This window comes from Rana temporaria, chromosome 7, assembly GCF_905171775.1.
Source record: "Rana temporaria chromosome 7, aRanTem1.1, whole genome shotgun sequence".
NCBI classification, from domain to species: Eukaryota; Metazoa; Chordata; class Amphibia; order Anura; family Ranidae; genus Rana; species Rana temporaria.
Window position 1 is genome coordinate 153,700,922 of NC_053495.1, and position 24,313 is coordinate 153,725,234.

The 24,313-nt window shown below is 43.6% G+C and overlaps 2 protein-coding genes across 2 annotated transcripts in view; one reads left to right on the forward strand and one right to left on the reverse strand.

Moving 5' to 3' along the window:
• The first annotated feature begins 4,983 nt into the window (after positions 1-4,983).
• Positions 4,984-24,313, forward strand: part of AGL (amylo-alpha-1, 6-glucosidase, 4-alpha-glucanotransferase) — a 148,507-nt gene continuing 129,177 nt past the window's right edge. The window contains exon 1 of the mRNA XM_040360178.1: positions 4,984-5,057. The gene's annotated coding sequence lies outside the window, so the exon portion shown is untranslated. The remainder of the gene's footprint in view (positions 5,058-24,313) is intronic.
• LOC120945780 (butyrophilin subfamily 1 member A1-like) lies at positions 9,064-19,638 on the reverse strand. The gene is made up of 3 exons (XM_040360181.1): positions 19,469-19,638; positions 11,273-11,647; positions 9,064-9,701 (listed from the first exon to the last, which is right to left on the reverse strand). The coding sequence occupies exons 1-3, from the start codon at positions 19,530-19,532 to the stop codon at positions 9,592-9,594; spliced, it is 549 nt and encodes a 182-aa protein (XP_040216115.1). The 5' UTR covers positions 19,533-19,638; the 3' UTR covers positions 9,064-9,591.

Genomic DNA, 24,313 nt, shown 5'->3' on the forward strand with positions numbered 1-24,313 from the left:
AAAGAAGAAATAAAGAAAAATATATATAAAGAAGGGGGTAGCCATCTGGGGGCCTCTAGGCCCTTTAATAAAAAATAAATAAATATATATATATATATTTATATATATATTAAATAATATATATAATAATAAAAAAAAGAAACCTCTGGGCCCTTAAAAAAATAAAAAAAAAAAATATATATATATATATATATATATAAAATAGGGGGGGGGGTTGCCATCCAGGGCCCTGGGGACCTCTGGGCCCTTTAATAAAAACATAAAAAATACATATATATAAGCAAAAATAAAAAAATAAACATTTATAACAAATAAAAAAAGGGTGTTTGCCACATGGGGACCTCTGAGCCCTTTAATAATAAAAAAATATATATATATAAAAAAAAGAAATAAAATAATATAAAAAAAAACATTTTTTTTTATAAAAAAAGGTGGGTTGCCATCCGGGGCCCTGGGGACCTCTGGGCCCTTTAATAATAATAATCATAAATATATATACGTATATATATATATATATATATATATATATATATTAGTGCTGTCAAGCGATTAAAATTTTTAATCGCGATTAATCGCATTAATGTCATAGTTAATTCACGATTAATCGCGCCAAAAAATTTTTTTTTGTTTTCTTATTTATTTTTAATTTTTTTATAATATTAAATTGTGTTTTTTTAATTTTTTTACATTTTGATCACTTTTATTGCTGTCACAAGGAATGTAAACATCCCTTGTGACAGCAATAGGTGGTGACAGGTACTCTTTATGGAGGGATCGGGGGTCTAAAAGACCTCCGAGCCCTCCTTTGCACTTCAAAGTATTCAGATCGCCGAAAACGGCGATTCTGAATACTGTGTACTTTTTTAAATCCGGCGCCATTGGCAGCCGAGAAACCCGGAAGTGACGTCATGACGTCGCTTCCGTGGTTTCAATGCGGAGACTGAATCAAAGCCGTTTACGGCTTAGTGTCAGTCTCCGCCGCCTGGACACAGAAGGCGCCGGATGGAGGATCGGGTCTCCCGGTGGGACGGGAGGCCCGGTCAGAGCGGCGAAAGGCGGCGGGAGGGGGGGGATGTCCCCTCCCGCTCCTCCGGCATAACAACCGAGCGGCTTTTAGCCGCATCGGTTGTTATGTTTGGATAGCCAAACGCCCGCTCTAAACAACGGTACCGGGATGATGCCTGCGGCTGCAGGCATCATCCCGGTATAACCCCCGAACGCCGCCTCATTAATCGCGCGATAAAAAAATTGACGGCGTTAACGTGGGTTTGCGTTAACGCCGTTAATAGCGCGTTTAATTGACAGCACTAATATATATATATATATATATATATATATATATATATATATATAAAATAAAATACATAAAAAATATATATATTTTTTTAAAAAAAGGGGGGTTGTCATCCGGGGCCCTGGGGATCTCCGGGCCCCCCATACCCCTAAAAAAATATTTTTGGCCCTTTAATAAAAAATAAAATAAAAATATATTAGAAAAAAAATATTTTTATTTATAAAAAATAAATTAAAAAAAGGAGGGGTTTCCACCTGGGGCCCTGGGGGCCTTCGGGCACCTGGGGACCTCCGGACCTCTAAAAAAAAAAAAATTGTCCCTTTAATAAAAAATAAAATAAAAATATATAAAAAAAAATATATATATATATTTTTTTTAAAGGGGGTTTCCATCCGGGCCCCTTACAGGTGTACTGCCTGTACCCCCCTGATGGCGGCCCTGGTTGACAGAGTTAACCATCTAAAGAGTTCTAAATCCATCTTATGCCACGTACACACAATCAGAAAATTCCGACAGAAAAAGTCAGATCGTGTGTACGCGGCATAATCAGTGCCGATCCTGACCTCCCTGGGGCCCTAAGCAAAATGACAAGTCACCACATTAAAGTTGAGAAGCGGGGGGGGGGGGGGGGGGAATCTTAACATGTCGCATTAAAGATTAAAGTTGAGAATCTGCGGGAGGGGGTGTTCTGCTGTCGGAAGTTACATCTTACGTTCAAGTGAGAAGTGGGGGGTTCTGACTTCTTACCTCTTCTCCCATGCAGCCAGTGAGTTGAGAAGTGGGGTGAGGGGACAAAAATGACTTCTCACCAGGCGGGGCCTCTAGCAATTTGGGGGGCCCTCCGCAGCTTTGCGGGGCCCTAAGCGGCTTGCATAGTGAGCCTATAGGGCGGATCGGCCTTGGGCATAATAGTAACTTTTGGCTGCGGTTTGGCTTTAATAAGCATCAAACTAACCTGGCTCAAGTTTGAATTTTCTGCACGGAGAAACGTTCTGGCACAGCCGTCTATATCTTGGCAGGAAAACCTAACAGACAATCGGGAATCAGACGAAGAGTTGATGAGTCAATATTGATTCTTCGGCATCAGTCGGGGCCTCACTGACTAAACCCATACGCCTCTGTGACATGCGTTTCACTGCTAAACTGGCAATCTTCTCTGGACCGTTCTACCTGTCATGAACCATGTAATTTCAGGATAAAAGCATGTTTAATGAGGATTTTTCTATAATAAAAAAAATATTACAGTATATTTTATTGTTTTTATACAGAATTTATTGCTGCGAAGGAGATCCATTAGAGCCGGTTCCCACGGGGCAACACGACTTTGTTCGCGATTTTGCAAGGCGACTTCATCATGACTTCATCACGACTTGGGGCGACCTACAAGGCGACTTCAAGTCGCCTCCAGGACAGGCGACTTTGGCTGTGGCCAATCAAACAACAATCAGCTCTGTGGGAGGGAGGGGTTTGCCTGAGAAAACTAGTTTCTCTTCCTGGAAAGTTGCTTCAGTTAAGACAGGGGATCCGACTTGGAGGCGACTGTAACGGAACGTCCCACACTCCGCTTGAGTGCTTCCGTTATATACCGCTTCCTATCAGTCTGGATATAGATATCAGATATTCCAGCTGCCCTCAACACACAACGAGATGAGACTTGTTTGTGTGCTAAACATGGAGGCCCGGATTCAGAAAGGACTTACGACGACGTATCTCCAGATACGCCGTCGTAAGTCCAAATGTGCGCCGTCGTATCTATACGCTTATTCAGGAAAACAGATACGCCTGAATTTTGGCAAGATACGACCAACGTAAGTCCCCTACGCCGACGTATCTTGGGTGCATATTTACGCTGGCCGCTAGGGGCGCTTCCGTTGATTTACGCGTCGAATATGTAAATGAGCTAGATACGCTGATTCACGAACGTATTTGCGCCCGTCGCAGTAAGCTACGTCGTTTGCGTAAGGCGTACCTCCCACGTAAGTTTGCCCCTCATAAAGCAGGCATAAGTCATGTTAAGGTATGGGCGCGGGAACAGCGTCGTATTTTACGTTGTTTACGTAAGTCGTAAGTGAATGGGGCTGGGCGTAGGTTACGTTCACGTTGCATGAATGGAGCTGGCGTATCTTAGGGAGTAAATTTGACGTGATTCTGAGCATGCGCGCGCATGCGCCGTTCGTTCGGCTATACATTTACATAGGGTCACGCTTCATTATAATACAACACGCCCACTGCCTTGCTACTTTGAATTACGCGTGCTTACGCCGGCCCATTTACGTTACGCTGGCGTAAATATGGGAGCAAGTGCTTTTGTGAATACTCAGCTTGCCTCTCAATGTTACGTCGGCGTAGCGCATATGAGATGCGCTATGCCTATCTAAAGATGCGCCGATCTCTCTGAATCCGGGCCGGAGTGTTTAATAGAACCAAGAATGCAACCTTATATACAGTTTAAAGAGGAGGTAACCAGAACATAAATTAACATGAGCTAATTAACTAATAATTTACCCAGATGAGGTGACTCTGAGATATGACCTTTCAGAGTAGACGTCCTGTCTCCGCTTACCTGCTATACAATAAACATTATCATAAGTGTAAACACAGGACATCTTCACACAATAGCAGGGTCAATTAGCACAGAGAACAGAGAGATGGCTGGAGGTGACGGCATTAGCATCTAACATTATGAATGAGTCACTCTTACAATTAACCCGTTGAGTTCAGAATCAACAACCAGTAAATAGTTCTTTACAGATATCCTGGAATATATTGTGGATTATAATTACATAATAATCCCATCTCGGGTAGTCCAAGATATCATTTCTCAGTCATCCTATGCCCCTAGTGGACATAGGATGATTTTAGACATAAGAGGATCCGAGTCTGTCACAGCGACTTCCATTGAAATCAATAGGTACAAGTCGCCTAGAAGTAGTATAAGAATCTTTCCTGAAGTCGGAGCGACTTCAGTAGTGTGCATTAAGTCGGCTCTCATTGACTAACATGTAATTTGACATGTCGCGTGACTTGGGGCGACGCAAGTCTCCCCCCAGGTCGCAGTAGTGTGAACCGGCTCTTAGGCTTTTGCGGTGGTGTGGGTCACTGGTGGCAGAAAAGGGGCTATAATGGAAGTTTTCCTAGGTGATACTTGTGTTTAGAACGTGCATTCATTGTACATGTATATACTGTGACTTTTTTTCTTCCAAGTGTAAAGAGTGAATTTATATTTCTGTTTACAGTAAAAGGAATTGGCCAGAATAGAACTCTGGGAACGGCCACTGCAAAGGCCGGAATAGAACTCTGGGAGTGGACCCGTGCCCATCCATGCCCCATACTGGCTCATCCGTGCCCCATCGATGCTCATTCATGCTCCAGTCATGCTTATCCATGCCCAGCCATGCTCATTTATGCCCCATCCGTGCCCATCAATGCCCAGCTGTCCACACTTCGATAACTTTTCTACAGTGTGTGCTTTTTTATACACTGGACCTCCTATGTTCTATAACTGATGGGTTTAGCTGTACTATTGAACTGTCCATCTTAACACTCATAATAAACACATTAAAATGCTTTCTAGACATCTGCTGAAAACTTATTATAGCAAGCCAACCTAGCTCAACAACAAAAGTAGAAGCTCAAAAAGCACAACTCTGTTCTCTGTTCGTGTGCTAATAAAGTTGCTTAGGACAAAAAAAATTGAACGAACTTTATTGTTCCTGAAGAAGCTGACAATAGGAATTGTGGGAGCAGCCGAGGTGACTGGAAGGTGAGAGCTGTTTATAGATGGCTGTATGTATTTCGGTGTGTTTTGTAGGGGCGGGGCCGTGTGTTTAACCCTTCATTGCCGCCTCCGTGACTACTAGCTCGATAACGATTAGGACCCGTGTGAGAGGATTGTACGGGTAGAGGGAGAGACATAGATCTGTGGGCACCACTGCAGAGGCTTCCAAGAGGAGCAAAGCATGCTGGGATTTGTAGTCTGCAGGCAGCTGAAGGGTTTCATGTATTGATGTTGTGTTTGTTGTCATTCTTTAAAGATCCTGCGTACATAATACCTAATATATAGAGGGGGATATGATGGTATTTGCTGGCTGTATTAAAGAGTTGCAGTTATATTCAGGACAGTGTCTTCCTGTACATGAATTTAAAGGGGTCGTAAAGTTTTTTTTTTTTAAATAACAAACATGTCATACTTACCTCCACACTGTGCAGTTCGTTTTGCACAGAGTGGCCCCGATCCTCATCTTCTGGGGTCCCTCGGCATCTGTCTTGACTCCCTCCCGCATCAGCTAACCCCCCCTGTGAAGCTCTCTCCCAAGGGGGTTAGCTTGCGGGCGCGCTCCCTAGTCCTGTATTCGGCGTCCTTAGACGCCAACTACAGGACTCGGCCCCCCCCCCCCCTGGCCCTCTCGTCATTGGAGTTGATTGACAGCAGTGCGAGCCAATGACTGTGCTGCTATCAATCTATCCAATGAAGAGCCGAGAAGACAGCGCGTTTACAATGTTGCACTTTCGAGGGCTCAGGCAAGTAAACAGGGGGCTGGGGGGGGGGGCTGTAAGCATCAGATGTTTTTTCCCCTAAAGGAGTTGTAAAGCTTCACGTTTTTTCAGCTTATGCATTAAGCTGAAAAAACATCTGATGCTTACAGGCCCCCTCAGCCCCCTGTTTACTTATCTGAGCCCTCGAAAGTCTTGCGTCGTTAACGCAATGGCTTTGGGGGCAGGGCCAAGTCCTGTAGTTGGCGGCTATGGATGCCAAATACAGAACTCGGGAGCCTGCCTGCAAGGTAACACCCTTTGGGAGAGTGATTTCCAGGGGGGTTAGCTGATGCGGGGAGGAGCTGAGACAGCAGCAGAGGGACCCCAGAAGACGAGGATTGGGACCACTCTGTGCAAAACTAACTGCACAGTGGAGGTAAGTATGACATGTTTGTTATTGAAAAATAAATAAAAAAGGAAACCTCTACAACCCCTTAAATTCATAGGATGCATTTAGGTGAAAAAATGCAAAGCTTTACAACCCCTTTAACCACTTTACAACCGAGGACGTCCATGGACATCCTCGACTTTGTGCGGCGATATCTGAACGGGACGTCCTCCCGCCGCCATCCGGTGCTTCTCCGGGGCTCTCCCGTGCCATCGGGGGCCCGGAGAGCGAATCGGCCGGCACTGGCTGTAAAGCATAGAGATTACTGGTGACCAGATAGTCACCAGTCATCTCTATGACCGCCGGAGGCCCGGGCGCGACGTTATGATGTCACGCCCGGTACCCCGGAAGTAAACAAAGCCGCAATCGGAGCTGTCGGCATGAGATAGGTGAATTTTTTTTCACGATCTCATGCTTGTAAGTCTGGAGGAGAAATGTGGGGTCTTATTGACCCCACATCTCTCCATAAAGAGGACTTGTCACAGTGATTCCTATTACAAGGGATGTTTACATTCCTTGTAATAGGAATAAAAGTGATATAAAAAAAATGAAGTAAAATAAGAAAAAATAAAAAATGTTAAAACGCTCCTGTCCCCGGTCGCTCGCGCTCAGAAGCGAACACGCATGCAAGTCCCGCCCACATATGTAAACGCCGTTCAAACCCCACATGTGAGGTATCGTCGCATGCGTTAGAGCGTGTGCAACAATTCTAGCACTAGACCTCCTCTGTAACTCGAAAATTGTAACCTGTAAACATTTTTAAAGCGTCGCCTATGGAGATTTTTAAGTACCGAAGTTTAGCGCCATTCCATGAGTGTGCGCAATTTTAAAGCGTGACATGTTAGGTATCAATTTACTCTGCGTAACATCATCTTTCACATTATACAAAAAAATGGGCTAACTTTACTATTTTGTTATTTTTTAATTCATGAAATTAAATTTCCCCCCCAAAAAAGGCGCTTGAAAAATGATTGCGCAAATACCGTGCGAGAAAAAAAAGTTGCAATGACCGCCATTTTATTCCCTAGGGTGTCTGCTAAAAAAAATATATATATAATGTGTGGGGGTTCTGATTAATTTTCTAGCAAAAACATTTAGATTTTTACATGAAGGAGAGAAGTGCCAAAATATGCCCGGTGGTCAAGTGGTTAAAGGATAATGAGAATACCATGGCACACCTCCACTAGTGTTCTTTCTATCAGGTGATCCAATGATCACATCACCCTGAACACACCATCCCTACTGTGAAACATGGTGGTGGCAGCATCATGTTGTGGGGATGCTTTTCTTCAGAAGGGACAATGAAGCTGGTCAGAGTCGATGGGAAGATGGATGGAGCCAAATACAGGACAAGCTTAGAAGAAAACCTGTAATGCCTCGTACACACGATCAGGCTTTTGCCCGACCAAACTCGCATCGGAATTCCGACAGAGGAAAAGAGAACATGTTCTGTATGTAAACTCCGATGGACATACACACGTCAGAACGTCTGACTTTTTTATTTTTTCATCGGAAATTCCGATCGTGTGTACGAGGCATTAGAGTCTGCAAAAGACTTGAGACTGAAGCAGAGGTTCACCTTCCAGCAGGACAACAACCCTCAACATACAGCCAGAGCTACAATGGAATGGTTTACATCAAAGCATATTCATGTGTTAGAATGGCCCAGTCAATGTCCAGACCTAAATCTAATTGAATATCTGTGGCAAGACTTGAAAATTGCTGTTCACAGACGCTCTCCATCAAATCTGACAGAGCTTGTGCTATTTTGCAAAAAAGAATGGGCAAAAATGTCACTCTTTAGATGTGCAAAGCTGGTAGAGAATTCCCCAAAAAGACTTACAGATGTAATTGCTCTGAAAGGTGGTTCTACAAAATATTGACTCAGGGAGGCTGAATACAAACACACGCCACACTTTTCAGATATTTGTAAAAAAAAATGAAAATCATTTATCATTTTCCTTCCACTTCACAATTATGTGGCACTTTGTGTTAGTCTATCACATAAAATCCCAATAAAATACATTAACGTTTTTGGGTGTAACATGACAAAATGTGGAAAATTTCAAGGGGTACAAATACTTTTTCAAGACACTGTATGTCTCCCATCCTCTGGAACTTCCTACCCCAGCTTGTACGGCTATCCTACGCACTGACATTGACCGAATGTGTCCTATTAGGTCAGTGGTGTCACGTCATCCCCGCCCCTTTATGTATGTCAGCAGCAGGATGGGATATCCCCAGCTCACAGCTCATTGGCTGCACAATGACAGCTGACTTCTGGGTTTGGAACACACATAAGCTTTTCTCTACTCTTCAGGGAAGCCTATCCAGTCTCTGTTACATAGTTGGTAAGGTTGAATTAAGACACCAGTCCAACCTGTGGTGTATTTGTGAGTTTATGTCCAAAATAATTGCCATATTCTTGTATGTTGCGATCGTTAAGATGCCCATCTAATAGTTCTTTTAAACTATCAATGCTCCCCGCTGATACCACCGCTTGTGGAAGGGAGTTCCACATCCTTGCCACTCTGACAGTAAAGAACCCTCTGCCGGAGTCTACTAGTAGCGGCTGATGGTATATTTTTTTTCTGAGGGGGGGGCGGCAATACGTGTGACACCATCCCCCCGGTTGGTCGACTGGCCCTGCACTTTTACCCCATCTAGGTCACGGGCCTGCGGCGGCTTTAACCTGCGTCTCCTCCTTCCTTGGCTTCACTATGGCTAGGCTTTCCCTGCATCTCCTCCTTGGTGGCCAATAGGATCGCTTCTCCTCCCGGCCAATTGGGTCTCAGGACTGGATTCCTGAGCAGAGATTGGCCGAGAGGAGAATTAGGAAAACAACAGCAAATATTAATTTGCTACTGTCACACAACTGGGTCGGCTCACTAGGTGGCAGCTCACTTCCTCATAAAATCTTAACAGTATTTTGGCTCTGCACAACAGTGCTTTGTTTGGCTAGTTAAAGTCAAATAAAATAGAGGTAAAATAGAGGATTATTTTACTAAAGATATTTACATAGTGCCGACAATTTACGCTTTACATATATATTGCACATTCACATCAGCCCCACCCTCAAGGAGCTTACACTCTAAAATTATGCTCTAAAAAACTTACAAAAATGCATATGTGCTACCATTGAAGTCTATGGGGCTCACTATGCATATTGATTCACCAAAAGCGCACCTGTACTATTTTTACCAATGCAGGACGGTGTGGTGCTCTGGTGTAAGCAGAAAAGACTGGCAATTATGCACATTGTGTTAAATCACACAGGTTACATACAGGTTTAACACACGTATTACACACAGTACTGATGGAGGTTACATAGTAAATAATTTGTATTCAGCAGGTTGCAGTTTCTTGTCTTCCATCATTTGAGTTGTTGATTTTTCTTCGACCCCCATCTGTAGAAAAGGTAAAGACAGAGCAAGAGGAAAAGGAGATACAGGCTCCACACTGTCATAACCTGTTGTGGTTCACCTGAAGAAAAAAAGATAAAGTTATTAGTACAAGGCAGTTGTGTCATGTGTAGGGTGATTATAATGTTGCTCGGGCTTGTGTTCCTCACTTGCTTCCTATGTTGCCTGCATCCAGTGCAGTGTGGCTGTGAGAGTCACTTTCTCTGCCTACTGTTATTTCTCTGAATATACCAACCCTATAAGACTTGATGCTGCACTGGGGCTGATTCATCAACTCTATTGTAAACAGGAGAAGTGCCATCTGTTATCACGGCCAGCCAATCAGATCAAAAACCAGATTGGTTCCAGTGTCAAACAACTCTACTTATGTAAAACAGCTGCAATGTAAATGGCTGTTTGTGGCAGTTAGGCAGGAGAGAGATATCCTTCCATCCCAGCTCCGCTCCTTTTTTAAAAGCCATTGCAGACAATCAATCATCCTTGATCAGTATACTAAGGCCCAACATACGCAGTGCAGATTTCTTTCCTGCAATCACAAGTTGCAGGAAAGAAATTTACACAATTCCCCCATTAACACAGACAGTGCTGACGGGATCAGCAATTGACAATTGTCTTCTCCTGGCAGGAGAGGGCATACACCATCCCCGCCGGGAGAAGACGGCGATTATCGCTTGCAATAATCGGAAGCAAATCTGTCAGGCTGGTTGTACCCAAGTTGTACAATCAACTTTATATATTCAGCCTTCCCATTAACGGTTAGAAAATAGGCCAATATTGGGAGGGTGATACTGAAACATTTTTTTACCTTAAAGCAAGGAATGCATTAAGGTAAAAAATGTTTAGGCATCAGTATCGCCCCCTCACCCTCTCTTTTACTTATCTGAGCCCTCATTCGATCCAGCGCTCTGCATCCCCCCCCCCCCTACTTCTGGATCTCACTGACTATGCTGGGACACTGGGAGCCTTCGGCCCCCCCTGCAGTCAATCAGAGCCAGTGACGAGGGAGCAGGGGGTGGGGCCGAGTCCCGCTGTCTTTTTCAATAAACAAAGCAGCGAAACTGGACAGGGAGGAGGAGACAGGAGCGCCGGCGGGGGACCTGAGAAGAGGAGGTTCATGGCCGCTCTGTGCACAGAGAAGGTGAGTTTAGAGATGTTTTTTTATTTATGTTTATAATCTCTTTAAGCTAAGAAAACCTTCTACTGGCTGTTCCCTTCCCCATCTCCTTAAACACTTACCTGAGTTCTCTCTCGATCCAGTGCTGAGCCCATCTGTAGCCCTGTTCTTCTCTATTCCTCTTCTTGCAGGACACACAGGCTACAGCCATTGGTTCCTGCTGCTGTCAGTCAAATCCTGTAAAGAGTGAGCAGGGGCGTGGCCAGCCATGCTGTATGTGTCTATGGACGCACACAACCTGGCACGGGAGCATGCAGGCATAATATGGGCTAAGCACAAACAAGAGAGGATTAGCGGACATCGCCAGCAGGGGACTTCAGAAGAAGAGGTAAGAGGCCACTCAGTACAATATCCTTGTATAGAGAAGGTAAGTATAATCTTTTTTATTTTATTTTAGGAAAAGAAAATGGAGCCTTTACCATCACTTCAAATACATTTAGAAAATCGTTTGTTCTTACCACTCTTCCTCTGCTCCACATGCAACTTCATGGAGCAGCACTTGTGTTCAGGTAGTGGACTCACTGAGGACTCTTTTATCCAACAGCTGTATTCTCCTGCATCATTCGGTGTAATATTCTTCACTGTCAGAGTCATCTCACCCTGAGTCAACCATTGCTCTGACATTGTAGCTCTGCCCATGTAGGCTTTGCTCTGTTTCATCATTTGGTTATTTGTATTTCGGAAGAACACCACAATTTCCTCCACTCCAACTGTTCTCTTCCACAGTACCGCCCCAACGTTTTTAGGGGTTTTTGTTTGAAGGTGGCATGACAAGACTGCAGTGCCCCCTACAGGTGCATCAACTTCATTACTTGAGGAAGAGAGAGGAATATCTGGATATCAGAAATAAAAGTTATAAAGAGTTCACCTTTTGTAGACTTCAGTAGGTTAAAAAAACACTGATGAGCTTCTAACATGCCTGTAGAACATGGGTCTTCAAACTATGGCCTTCCAGTTGTTCAGGAACTACAATTCCCATCATGCCCAGTCATGTCTGTGAATGTCAGGGTGTTACAATGCCTCATGGGATGTGTAGTTCCGCAACAGCTGGAGGGCCGTAGTTTGAGGATCCCTGCTTTAGAACATTTGCAGCACCACCAAAGACTGACCAAAAGACTGCCATTCTGAGCATTCTCCTATTCTGCTTAGATTGTAGGATGGCTAACCTCCACCATAACTGATACAAAGGGGAAGGACAGCCACTGTGGAAGTTTTGAACAAGGAAGTGGACTCCATCCCCGCATACCTCAACCTTCTGAGATTGGAACGATGGACACCTATTAGCAAAAGTATGTAGGCATAGGACACACCCCCTGCCACTCCCTCTTAAAGAGAATTATACAAAGAAATGATTAGTTAAACCCACAGGTGCTTTTTACTTATTCATTTATACTGGCTTTATAATGGCTTTTGAAATTGACAAATGTATAATTTGAAAGAAAAGTATAGCGCTGGAAAACTCTTTTTTCTTACAGATAAAAAGTGAATTTTTTATACAAATATACGGATCAGACCAAATTGATGGACAAATGAGGAGGAAAGAGGGACTTTGTTCCAAATCAAGGACAGTCCTATATAGTCAGGGGCCGTCCCATTAAGTCAGAGGCCATCCCATTAAGTCAGGGGACGTCCCATTAAGTCAGGGGCCGTCCCATTAAGTCAGGGGCCGTCGGGCAGGACAGAGGAATGCTCAGAATGGAAGATTTTTTGGTAAACTGTGGGAATGCTGTAAATGGCCTACTGGTACACCATTAAAAATTAAAGTGGAACTTCACTACTTATTTTAATCTTTTTTGTTTTTTACATTTCTTCAGTTACTTTCTGGTTTCCATGCCTAGGCAAAATATGTCATACATCCCAGAAGTCTTTAGGAGGGGAGGAGGGACTTTCTCATATAAGCATAGCCTCCTGCTTTATTGCCTCAGCTAAAGGCAGATGGATTCTAGGAAGTAAATCCTACATGAATCATCTGCCGTTACTCAAGATGGCCACGGTCAGAAATGCTGGGGGGGGGGGGGGGGATGGGGATGTTTTTCAAAGTAATTTCTCAATAAAATAACGCATGAAAACATAGATGGATAGGGCAGTTTTCTTTAGTATTAAAGATGTATTAAACTGCGTTACCATACTGGACCATCCCTCGACTGTATAGTGAATTTTATTCAAAAGGTCAACATAGCTTTTGAAGTAGATATAAACTCTAACTGGATGACATTTAGTTTGCTGAAGAAATATGTATAAAACAGCTGCCATGTTTTTTTGTTTTTATTCCTTTTGTAAAATACTGTTTTCCATTTTTTTCATTTTTTTTTCCATCCTGTTTTTGAATCCCATCTCACGGTGCTGCTAATGTCCTAAAACCTCCTTCAGCCACTTCCTGTCTACATGCACTTACCTCAGTACCTACTGCACATCGTTGCTCTGGTCGGTGACAACAGTAGAACATGCCTGCAAAGTGCACGTTGGCAAGGCCACGATTCTCCACTAGGGGCCCATGTGACAGGGTGACATCGCAGGAGAACAATTAGAAAGAAATCTGTCACCCTATTACAGGGAGTATATTAAGAAGGGCTTTCATTGCAGGATTGCCAAGTATTATTTTAATGAAATCTGCAGATTTAAAAAGATTGAAAATTATTTTGGAATATCATTCACTTTATGATATTTTGCTTGCCTGGGCTTACATTCATTTTAATTCTAAATTGGGATCATATGATATTAGACTGGCACTGGACATTTCTAGTATACCTCCCAACTTTCTGAGAAAATTGGATATTTTGGCATGTAGGAAAAAAACATGCCACTGTCCGACCCTAGTTTTGTGAACTGTGTAGAATTAATTTGCAAAAACGATTGATCCACAGTTTTTTTTTTTTTTTTTTTCCAGAACAAATGTGATCATTTATGCCTCGTACACACAGCCGGTTTTCCCGACGGGAAAACTGCGAGAAGAGCTTTTGGCCGGTAATCCTGGCTGTGTGTATGCTCCTCGCAGTTTTTCAGACGGGAAAGCTGCCCAAAAACCGCCAGACAAAAAAAAAAAAAAAAAGAACCAGCTCTTTTTTCCCGCCTTAAAAATAAAAACGGCAGACTTTTGCCCGGCAGTTTTCCTATGGGAAAAATTGCGATGGAGCATACACACGGCTGGGATTGCCGACCAAAAGCTTTCCTCGCACTTTTCCCGTTGGGAAAACTGGCCGTGTGTACGAGGCATAAATGATCACATTTGTTATTCTGTCATTAGTTGGCCTCGCCCAGGGTTCCTCTAGAGATCACCAGGGGTTCCTTGAACTGTGGCTGATTGACCTCCTATTTAATGGTGCTTGCATAGTTTTGGGTGAAATGCCGCTTGAAAGAGCCAGCGGCACAACACCAATGATCTTTTAGTCTACCTCTAAGGGTTTGCATTTCTATTCCCACTGTAAAGATGGAATTCTTCTTATGGGCCACCAAAGAGTGTGTTCTAGGTCAGGGGTCTCCAAACTTTCTAAACAAAGGGCCGGTTTGCTGTCCTTCAGACTTCAGGAGGGCCAGATTGTGGCCAGTGGGAGTGGAAATTTGTCTGGCAGTAGGAGTACTTGGTATTAGGTTAGAGGAAAAGTGCCCCATCGTTGGTATCATAAGGAGGAATAGTGCCCTAATATTAGTGTCAGTGTGAGAAATGGTGCTCCATTCGATGGCAGAATAGTGTCTTGTATCAGTGGGAGGATTAGTGCCCCAAGATAAAAGCAAGCAAAGGGCTTCATCCAGCCCCCGGGCCGCAGGTTGGAGACCCCTGCTCTAGGTAAAAAGGTTGAAAAAGGCTGATTTAATGGCTTACCCGTAGTTTATTTCGTTAAAAAAAGAATTGCTAGCTGTGGCTATCTTCAGTAAGGGCCAATGATTCCTGTTGCATTTATTTGCTGAAATCCACCTGCTGATAAAGCCCCTCCTCCAGATAAAATAAATAAAATGCCCATTAAGATACCTGGGATGTATGACATCATTTTGGCCTAGACCAGAAACCAGGGAGCAAATGAAGAAATGTAAAAAGGCTAAAAGAGAAGTGCATTTTTAAAAAGAAATAAAAACAATCATACTCGCATAGGTGGATGCAGCGTCTGTCCCCCACTGCCTCTAAAACGGAGAACTGAGCGATCAAAGACTGCTGATCACTCAGTTCTCAGTGACCAGAAAGCCCTCCAGCGCTCACTGGAGTGCTTGGCTGTGGAGGAGGCAGGAGCAGCTGGCGCAGGCTCTCAGCAGCAGGTTGATGCTGAGCGGAATCTGGGTGGATCCCGACATTAAAGTTAGAATCCCTCCAGAGCCAGAACCAGCTGAGTGACATCAAATGACATCTGATTTTAGCCTGCTGTTGGCTAAATACAGGTCGCAGGATTGTAGAACGAAGTGCACTCCTGTAACCCACAGGAGAAGTATAACCAAAAGAGCTTTGGCCATACTTCTTTAAAACAATTAAATATAATATACCATTTATCTATTTACTAAAGCTAGCAAACATAAAAATTAAAAATAGTTAATGTTAATTTAGAGAATAAAGTTCTGCTTTAAATAGTAAATCATTTTTTATAGAGTTCTAGAGGGACAGCTGATGAGGAAAGAGGGAGAGAAGGATTTGGTTTCCGTCTAAGGCCCCGTACACACCATAGAATCTATCCGCAGATAAATCCCAGCAAATGGGTTTCTGCGGATAGATCCTATGGTGTGTACACTCCTGCGGATATTTATCCTCGGATAAATCTCCCCTGGGATGGATTTCCAGCAGATGGATATTTGCTGACATGCACAACAAATCCATCTGCTGAAGTCCATCCCAAAGGATGGATCCGCTCGTCTGTACAGACTCACCGGATCCATCCGTCCAAAGGGATCCCCCGCACGCGTCGTAATGATTTGACGCATGCGTGGAATTCCTTATATGACAGCGTCGCGCCCGTCGCCGCGTCATAATCGCGGCGACGGCGCGACACGTCATCGCCAGAGGATTTCAGCGCGGATTTCAATGCGATGGTGTGTACACGCCATCGCATAGAAATCTGCTGAAATCCTCGAGAGGATTTATCCGCGGATACGGTCCGCTGGACCGTATCTGCGGATAAATCCTCTCGTGTGTATGGGGCCTAAGGGTCAGTTGGGAGCCATGTAATAGTGGAATAATATTAATGCCATTAGCATACCTGAGAACTAGCCTTTAGCTTCTGCCAGTGACTTACATTTACCAAATAAAAACAGAAATATACATTTTGGTGATTTCCATGCAAACCAGAACTACGCAGTGCTAGAGCTGCACAATTCTGGCTAAAATGAAAATCAAAATAGTTTTTTATTTAGAATTAGGCTACTTTCACATCGGGGCGTGGGAGCGTCAGCGGTAAAGTGCCACTATTTTTAGCAGCGCTTTACCGTCTTTTTGGCGGCATTTTTCATCCTCTAGCGGGGCGCTATTAACCCACACTAGCGATTGGGTTAAAAAATTGCCTTTGCCGGCAAAGCTGCAAAGATGTGTCTTTTAGACCCCGCATGTCTCATTAAAGAGGACCTGTCGCAAAAATCATCATATGGGGACTTATTGTCCCCTATGTGATGATGAAAAAAAAAAAGTAAAAACAATTTGCAAAAAAATAAAGTTACACTCAAGCACAAAAAAAAAACACTGCAAAACAATTTTGAGGACTCCCGCCCCCACCCATATGCACATACAAACATAAATGCATGCGTCAGGGGCACCTACGCGTGCAAACGTAGATTGCGATACACATATTACTTATCGCTGAGCACGCCGGAGAGGTAGTAATAATCCTACCACAAGACCTCCTCCGTAACACTAAACTGATTACCTAGAGGGGCTTTTGAAGGGTTGCCTATATAAAATATAGGATACTGAAGCTTGTTGGCATTTCACGGGTGCACACAAATTTAAGATTTGACATGTTGGGTATCTATTTACTCGATATAAGCTCATCTTTTAAATTCTACCAAAAAAGTGGGTAGTTTTCTGCATTTGTTTGCCCTAAGATTCACTTTAGTGTGGTTTATTTAATTTTTTTTCTCCAGATTTTTTTTTTTCCAGACCTTTGCTGTAAAATCATTTGACATAAAATTGTAACTACCACTTTTTTATTCTCTAGGGCGTCTGCTTTCAGAAAATATATGTTTATGGGTTTTTACATAATCTTCAGGGCTAAAATTTTTTTTTAAACATGTGTGCAAAAATGGCTGGCAGAGAAAAGGTTAAAGTATAACTAAAGGCAAAACTTTTTTTTTAAGTTATGGATAGTGGAGATAAAATTAGAACACCTGCCATTTGCTATTGCGGTCTGTGTCCCCCTTAAGGAGATTCATCCTGTTTATTTGTCCTGATTGCATTGTACTGCTGGGACCTTAACCACTTCAATACTGGGCATTTTCACCCCCTTCCTGCCCAGGCCAATTTGCTTTGAATGACAATTGCGCGGTCATACAACACTGTACCCAAATTAAATTTTGATAATTTTCCCCCCACAAATAGAGCTTTCTTGGTGGCATTTGATCACCTATTTTTTTACTTTTTGCTATAATAAATATCCACCCAAAAAATTTCTTCAGTTTAGGCCGATATGCATTATACATATTTTTTGGAAAAAAAAGCATATATTGATTGGTTTGCGCAAAGGTTATAGCGTCTACAAAATAGGCAATAGATTTATGGCATTTTTTTTTCTAGTAATGGCAGCGATCTGCGATTTTTGTCAGGACTGCGATATTATGGCGCACAGATCGGACAGTTTTGACACTATTTTGGGACCAGTGACAATTATATAGCAAACAGTGCTGTAAATATGCACTGATTACTGTATAAATGTCACTGGCAGTCAAGGGGTTAACACTAGGGGGCGATCAAGGGGATACAAGTGCTACCTAGGAGTGATTCTTACTGTTGGGGGAGGGGACTGACTGGGGGAGGTGACCGATCGGTGTTCCTATATACAAGGAACACACGATCAGTCTCCTCTCCCCTGACAGGACGTGGATCTGTGTGTCCTTGCTCTGTGACCGGCAATCGCGGGTGCCTGGCGGACATTGCGGCTGCCAGGCACGTGCATCGCCTAGCGGCCGGGAAGCCGAGGACATCATATGACGGCCACCGGGGATGGCTGAGCCACCTTGCGGTCGTCATATGACTATAGGCGGGATGGGAAGTGGTTAAAGTGGATGTAAACCCACTCTCATCCTTTCTAAACGACTGCTATCTGTTCTGATCTATAAGGATATAGCTGGTGGGAATTAAAAAATAATGCCTGTCTCCAGGCTAGTGCATGAGATATGTAAATAACATGTCACTCACAGCAAGGGGGCAGAACGGACTAAGGTTTTTCTCTGTAAGTGTGTTTTATTTCACTGAACAATAAAAGAGGATTCCTCAGAGCTGAATTAACTCTGTGTGGCAAGACTGGGCACAGATGATAGGAAATCTTATACTGTACATTGTGACAGCAAATAATAATTTTTTGGGGTTTACATCCACTTTAAAGAACATAGGGCCAGATTCACGTAGATGAGCGGCGGCGTAACGCATCGTAGATACGTTACACCGCCGCAATTTTTCATCGCAAGTGCCTGATTCACCAAGCACTTGCGATGAAAACCTACGCCGGCGGCCTCCGGCGCAAGGCGGGCCAATTCAAATGGGCGTGTGCCATTTAAATTAGGCGCGCTCCCGCGCCGGACCTACCGCGCATGCTCCGTTTCCCAACTCCCGCCGTGCTTTGCGCGAAGTGACGTCATTTTTTCGAACGGCGACGCGCGTATCGTAATTCCGTATTCCCGGACGGCTTACGCAAACGACGTTATTTTTTACATTTCGACTCGGGAACGACGGCCATACTTTATACAGCAATACGATTGCTGTGTAAAGTTAAGGCACCAAAAAAAAGACTAACTTTGCGACGGGAAACTAGACTAGCGGCGACGTAGCAAACGCGAAAAACCGTCGTGGATCTCCGTAACTCCTAATTTGCATACCCGACGCTGGTTTACGACGCGAACTCCCCCCAGCGGCGGCCGCGGTATTGCATCTTAAGATCCGACAGTGTAAAACAATTACACCTGTCGGATCTTATGGCTATCTATGCGTAACTGATTCTATGAATCAGTCGCATAGATAGAAACAGGGATACGACAGCGTATCAGGAGATACGCCATCGTATCTGCTCTGTGAATCTGGCCCATACCCTGTAAGCTTGTCCTGAAAAATTGGAGGTTAGTGCAAATAAAAAAAGTATCACGGAGAGTACTCAATTGTCTCCATTATCATTGAAAGAGAAAGTAAAAAAAAAAAAACGTAATAGAGGGGAAACATTCTGAAGGGGACACTAGTTCTATTGACCGGGGGCCCCCACGGAATTCCTTTTGGCTCTGGGACAGGAAGTAAAGGGAGATCTCCCCAATGGGACACAGATGGCAAAAGAAAAAAAATCTGACAGGGGTTATAACCATCCATTGCTAAAAAATAAAAAAATATAAATAAAAGTTTCAATGGGCAACCATAATGCTGTTGCGGCCCGTAATGAACTGAGTTTGACACTGCTTCTCTAATCCATGCTATCAAACATACTCCTAAGAAATCATATTTATAATAATAATAATTATTAAAGTTCAGGACGGGTGTCACTTACTTGCTAATCCTGCTGTGTGGATGACCGAGAAGATGCAAACTAATTCGGTGAGGACTGAGCCCATGGTTGATCGTTTCTTCTCTCTTGGAAGCAGACCTTTAATAACGTTGTAAACTAATTGCAAACTCCAACTAAGAACGAGAATCACGTCTTTAATACATTTTTGCTTTCACATTGGTTTATTTATTATGATGGTGACTATTAACGAAACCAAGTACAAGAAACCAAACATCACACACTTAGAGGAAATTGAAACTCTGGACTTAAAGCAGAACTGTGGTTTAAAATGAAACAATTGCAAGCAGGCAAGCTTTTTAAATCTGAAGAGATAAATTACACTATATTGTCAAAAGTATTGTGACACCTGCCTTTACACGCACATGGGGCTAGATTCAGATAGGTGAGCGGATCTTTAGATCCGCTCACCTATCTCATTTACGTTACGCCGCCTCAAGTTTTTCAGGCAAGTGCTTTATTCACAAAGCACTTGCTTGTAAAGTTGCGGCGGCGTAGCGTAAATCCACCCGGCGAAATTCAAATTCGGCGGGTAGGGGGCGTGTATCATTTAAATGATGCGCATCCCCGCGCCAAACGAACTGAGCACGCGCCGGCCGCGACTGAATCCCAGTGCGCATGCTCCAAATGACGTCGGCAACTCGTCATGCTTTCGTCGTGAACGTAAATTACGTCCAGCCGTAATTCGCGAACGACTTGCGCAGACAATGTAAAAAATTAAAAACTCGGCGCGGGAACGACGGCCATACTTAAAGGGTCACTAAATGAAATAATTTTTTTTGCTGAAATGACTGTTTACAGGGAATAGAGACATAATAGTTAACGGATTCCTTTTAAAAATGATTAAAAATAGATAAAAAACAATCATATAATGTGCCTTCAGTGTAGTTTCGTTTTTGCTGTCGTTTCCTGGTTCTCTGATGTACAGAGAGCCACTAGAGGGCAGTCAACCAATAGAAAGCAGTAATACTTTGTCTAAAACTCCTCAGCACCAATCCAGTTTCGTTTTACACACAGTAATCACACCTCCTTGATTAGTGACCACCGTGAGAAATCTCCCAGTACTGTGGTGATCAGGAAACAGACAACCAGGAAGTGTCCAGAACAGAGAGGATTTACAGCAACATCAAAGCAAAAACTAACAATGAGGACATGAAACCAGGACTGCAGTAAGGTAAAGGAAGCTATTTAGCTAAAAAAAAAAAAATCCTTTAGTGACCCTTTAACATAGGATACGCCGCACATACCCCTCATATAGCAGGGGTAACTATACGCCGGAAAAAGCCGAACGCAAACGACGTAAAAAAAAAGCGGCGGGCGGTCGTTCGTTTCTGAATCGGCGTAACTCCTCATTTGCATATTCCTTGCGTATACAAACGGAAGCACCACCTAGCGGCCAGCGTGAGATTGCAGCCTAAGATCCGACGGTGTAAGTCACTTACACCTGGCGGATCTTAGGGAGATCTATGCGTAACCTGATTCTATGAATCAGGCGCATAGATACGACGGCCGGACTCAGAGATACGACGGCGTATCAGGAGATACGCCGTCGTATCTCTTTTCTGAATCCGGCCCATGAACTTTAATGGCATCCCGGTCTTAAGGTCCGTACACACGATTGGATTTTAGGACAATTATTGTCTGATGGACGTGTTGTGTCAGATAATCTGACCGTGTGTATGCTCCATCAGACAATTGTTGGTGGAATGAACGACAAAAAATGTTGGCTGTTCATGCTCACCAACTGTCTGACAATAAATCTGTTACGTCGGATTATCCTATCATGTGTACACAAGTCTGTCGGACTAAAATCCAAAGTACAAACACGCATGCTCCGAACCAATGCTAACCATAAGACAACATTAGCAGAAGTTGCCCAAAGGGTGGCGCTGAAGAGCAGAAAAATCACGTAGTTTTGTGAAAGTTGGATGAAAAAGTTCTGCCGTCTGTATGCAGAACAAGTTCATGGCCAACGCCCTTCGGACAAAAATACGTGGATTTGTCTGATGGAAGTCCGATCGTGTGTACAGGCCTTTAGTCTGTAGGGTTCAATATTGAGTTGTCCCAGCCTTTGCAGCTATAACAGCTTCAACTCTTCTGGAAAGGCTGTCTATAAGGTTTAGGAGTGTATCTATGGGTTTGATCATTCTTGCAGAAGATCATTTGTGATGTCAGGCACTGATGTTGGATGAGAAGGCCTGGCTCACAGTCTCCACTCCATTTTATTCCAAAGGTGTTCTATCGGGTTGAGGTCAGGACCAGTCAAGTTCCTCCTCCCCAAACTCACTCATCCACACTATATTGTCAAAAGTATTGGGCCATCCCTCCAAATCATTTGGTGGAGGGGGGATTTTGGTGTGGGGTTGTTTTTCAGGGGTTGGGCTTTGCTTCTTAGTTGCAGTGAAGGGAACTCCTAAGGCGTCAGCATACCAAAACATTTTGGACAATTTCATGCTCCCAACTTTGTGGGAACCGTTTGGGGAGGGACCCTTCCTGTTCCAACATGACTGCGCACCAGTGCACAAAGCAAGGTCCAAAAGGACATGGATGAGCGAGTTTTTCTGTGGAGGAATTTGACTGCACAGAGTCCTGACCTTAATCCGATAGAACACCTTTGGGATGAATTTGAGTGGAGACTGCAAGCCAGGCCTTCTTGATCAAGGAAGAATCGTCAAACATTCCCTTTAGACACACTCCTAAACCTTGTGGAGAGCCTTACAAGAAGAGTTGAAGCATTTATAGCTGCAAAGGGTGAGCCAACTCAATAGTGAGGTCTATGGACTAATGCCGCGTACACACGGTCGTTTTTTGTGATGAAAAAAAACGACATTTTTAAAAACGTCATTTAAAATCACAGTGTGTGGGGGGAAACTACGTTTTATGTCTTCTGAAAAACGACAAAAAAAAAAATTTGAGCATGCTTCAATTTTTTATGTCGTTTTTCAAAACTTAGTTTTTTGTGTCATTTAAAATGATAATGTGTGGGTAAAACGACGTTTAAAACAAAGTTTTTAAACCCACGCATGCTCAGAAACAAGTTATGACGCAAGCTTAAATGGAACAGAGTGCCGTCGTACGTGCTGAACGTAACCTCGCTTTGCTAGAGCATTTTGAAAAAACGATGGTGTGTAGGCAACGTCATTTTTTAAAATGAAGTTTGAAAAACGTTGTTTTGTTTCATGATAAAAAACGACCGCGTGTACTCGGCATAAGACTGGAATGCCATTAAAGTTCATGTGCGTGTAAAGGCAAGTGTCCTGATACAATATATTGTCAAAAGTATGTCTTTTCTGACTTCTGCCTCTTTACAATCTTTCACAGAATGTACACCGAGCTATGCATGCGTAGCGTGATGTACATTCTTGGCACACCTTGGTGCTGGGATGAATAAACTCTTCTTGTGCACAGCATAGCCAATCAAGATGGGTGAAGATTCCAAACCCTGGAGGAAGACTTGTCTGAGATGAAGGAGAGGTAAGTATAGCTCCAATTTAACCTCCCTGGTGGTGTTTCCGAGTGTAGCTCGGAGTTCATTTTCAGTACCAATAGCGGTAACCCCAATCCACACTCAGGATTGCATCACAGTATCCAGGTACTTACCATGTCCCTAGGATCCTGTGATGTACTCCCGCTGTGTCCCCTGGCCGGACCCTTTGCCCGATGTATCACTGTTCCGGGTTCCATTCCCTGTGAGCGTCGCAACGCATTGGGGCGGAACCGGTGGCAAATTCAAAAAGTACAAAACAACACAACACACATACAATACATTGTAATCTGTTAGGATTACATTACTGTATCAGATCATATGACATCAGTTTTGTCCCCAGTGCTTTGTCCCGTGCCCTGCCTGCAGTTTTGCCAATCTTTCTGCCTGGACGCCAATGGCATCCAAAAAGTGGTTTATGACCAGCTTGAGAACAGCGATAGTGAATTAGAATCACTTGCAGAATTGCACGATGGTGATTAGTGGGAAAATTAGTCATCAGGACACGTAAAGTGACGACAGCGACGATTCTGCGACTGAGCTCAGTGATGTGCGATCTTGGTGCTCTACTGACTGTGGTACGGATCAGGCAGCGCCCCCAAGATTCCCGTTTACTGGAGTATCTGGTATGAAAGTAGACGTTGAAGACGACAACCCCTTGGTATACTTACAATTATTTCTGACTGATGAGGTTATTGAAAAAATAGTGACTGAGCAACAATTGGCTACTACACATCGGAAGTTTCCAAGAATCAGAAAGTGGGAACCAGTGACCAAAGATGACATTTGGAAATTCCTGGGCCTAATAATACTTCAGGGAGTTTTGGGAATCCCCTGCAGAAGTGTTATTGGACAACTGAGAAATTACTTGCCACGCCATTCTTTGGCACGGTTATGTCAGAGTACAGATTTTCCCTGATCATGAAATACTTACGCTTCAAAAAGAATTTGATGAAACTTCTCATCCTGCACCAATGTGCCAGAAAGATATCAGCATAGATGAAAGTCTAATGGCCTACAAGGGAAGGCTCAGCTGGGTACAATACATTGGGGGAGATTACTAAAACTGGTGCGCACATGATCTGTTGCAGCTGTGGTGCATAGTAACCAATCAGCCTCCAAGTTTAACCTCTTGACCACCGTCCTCGGCTTTATGCGGTGATATCTGAATGATGCCTGCAGCTTCAGGCATCATTCAGATTTTGCCGTCTTCAGCCGCCGATTCTGTTCACGATAAGAACGATCAAAGCGGCGATCTCGCCGCTTGATCGTTCATATAGGCAGCAGGAGGGGACGTCCCCCCCTCCCGCCGCCATCCGGTGCTTCTCCAGGCTCTCCCGTGCCAT

Coding starts and splice junctions, on each gene's coding strand:
- LOC120945780 (XM_040360181.1), bottom strand. CDS start 19,532: ATGGGCTCAGTCCTCACCGAATTAGTTTGCATCTTCTCGGTCATCCAC. Junction 11,648..19,468: donor CCACACAGCAGGATTAGCAA/GTAAGTGACACC, acceptor TCTGATATCCAG/ATATTCCTCTCTCTTCCTCA. Junction 9,702..11,272: donor TGTGGAGCAGAGGAAGAGTG/GTAAGAACAAAC, acceptor TTTTTTCTTCAG/GTGAACCACAACAGGTTATG.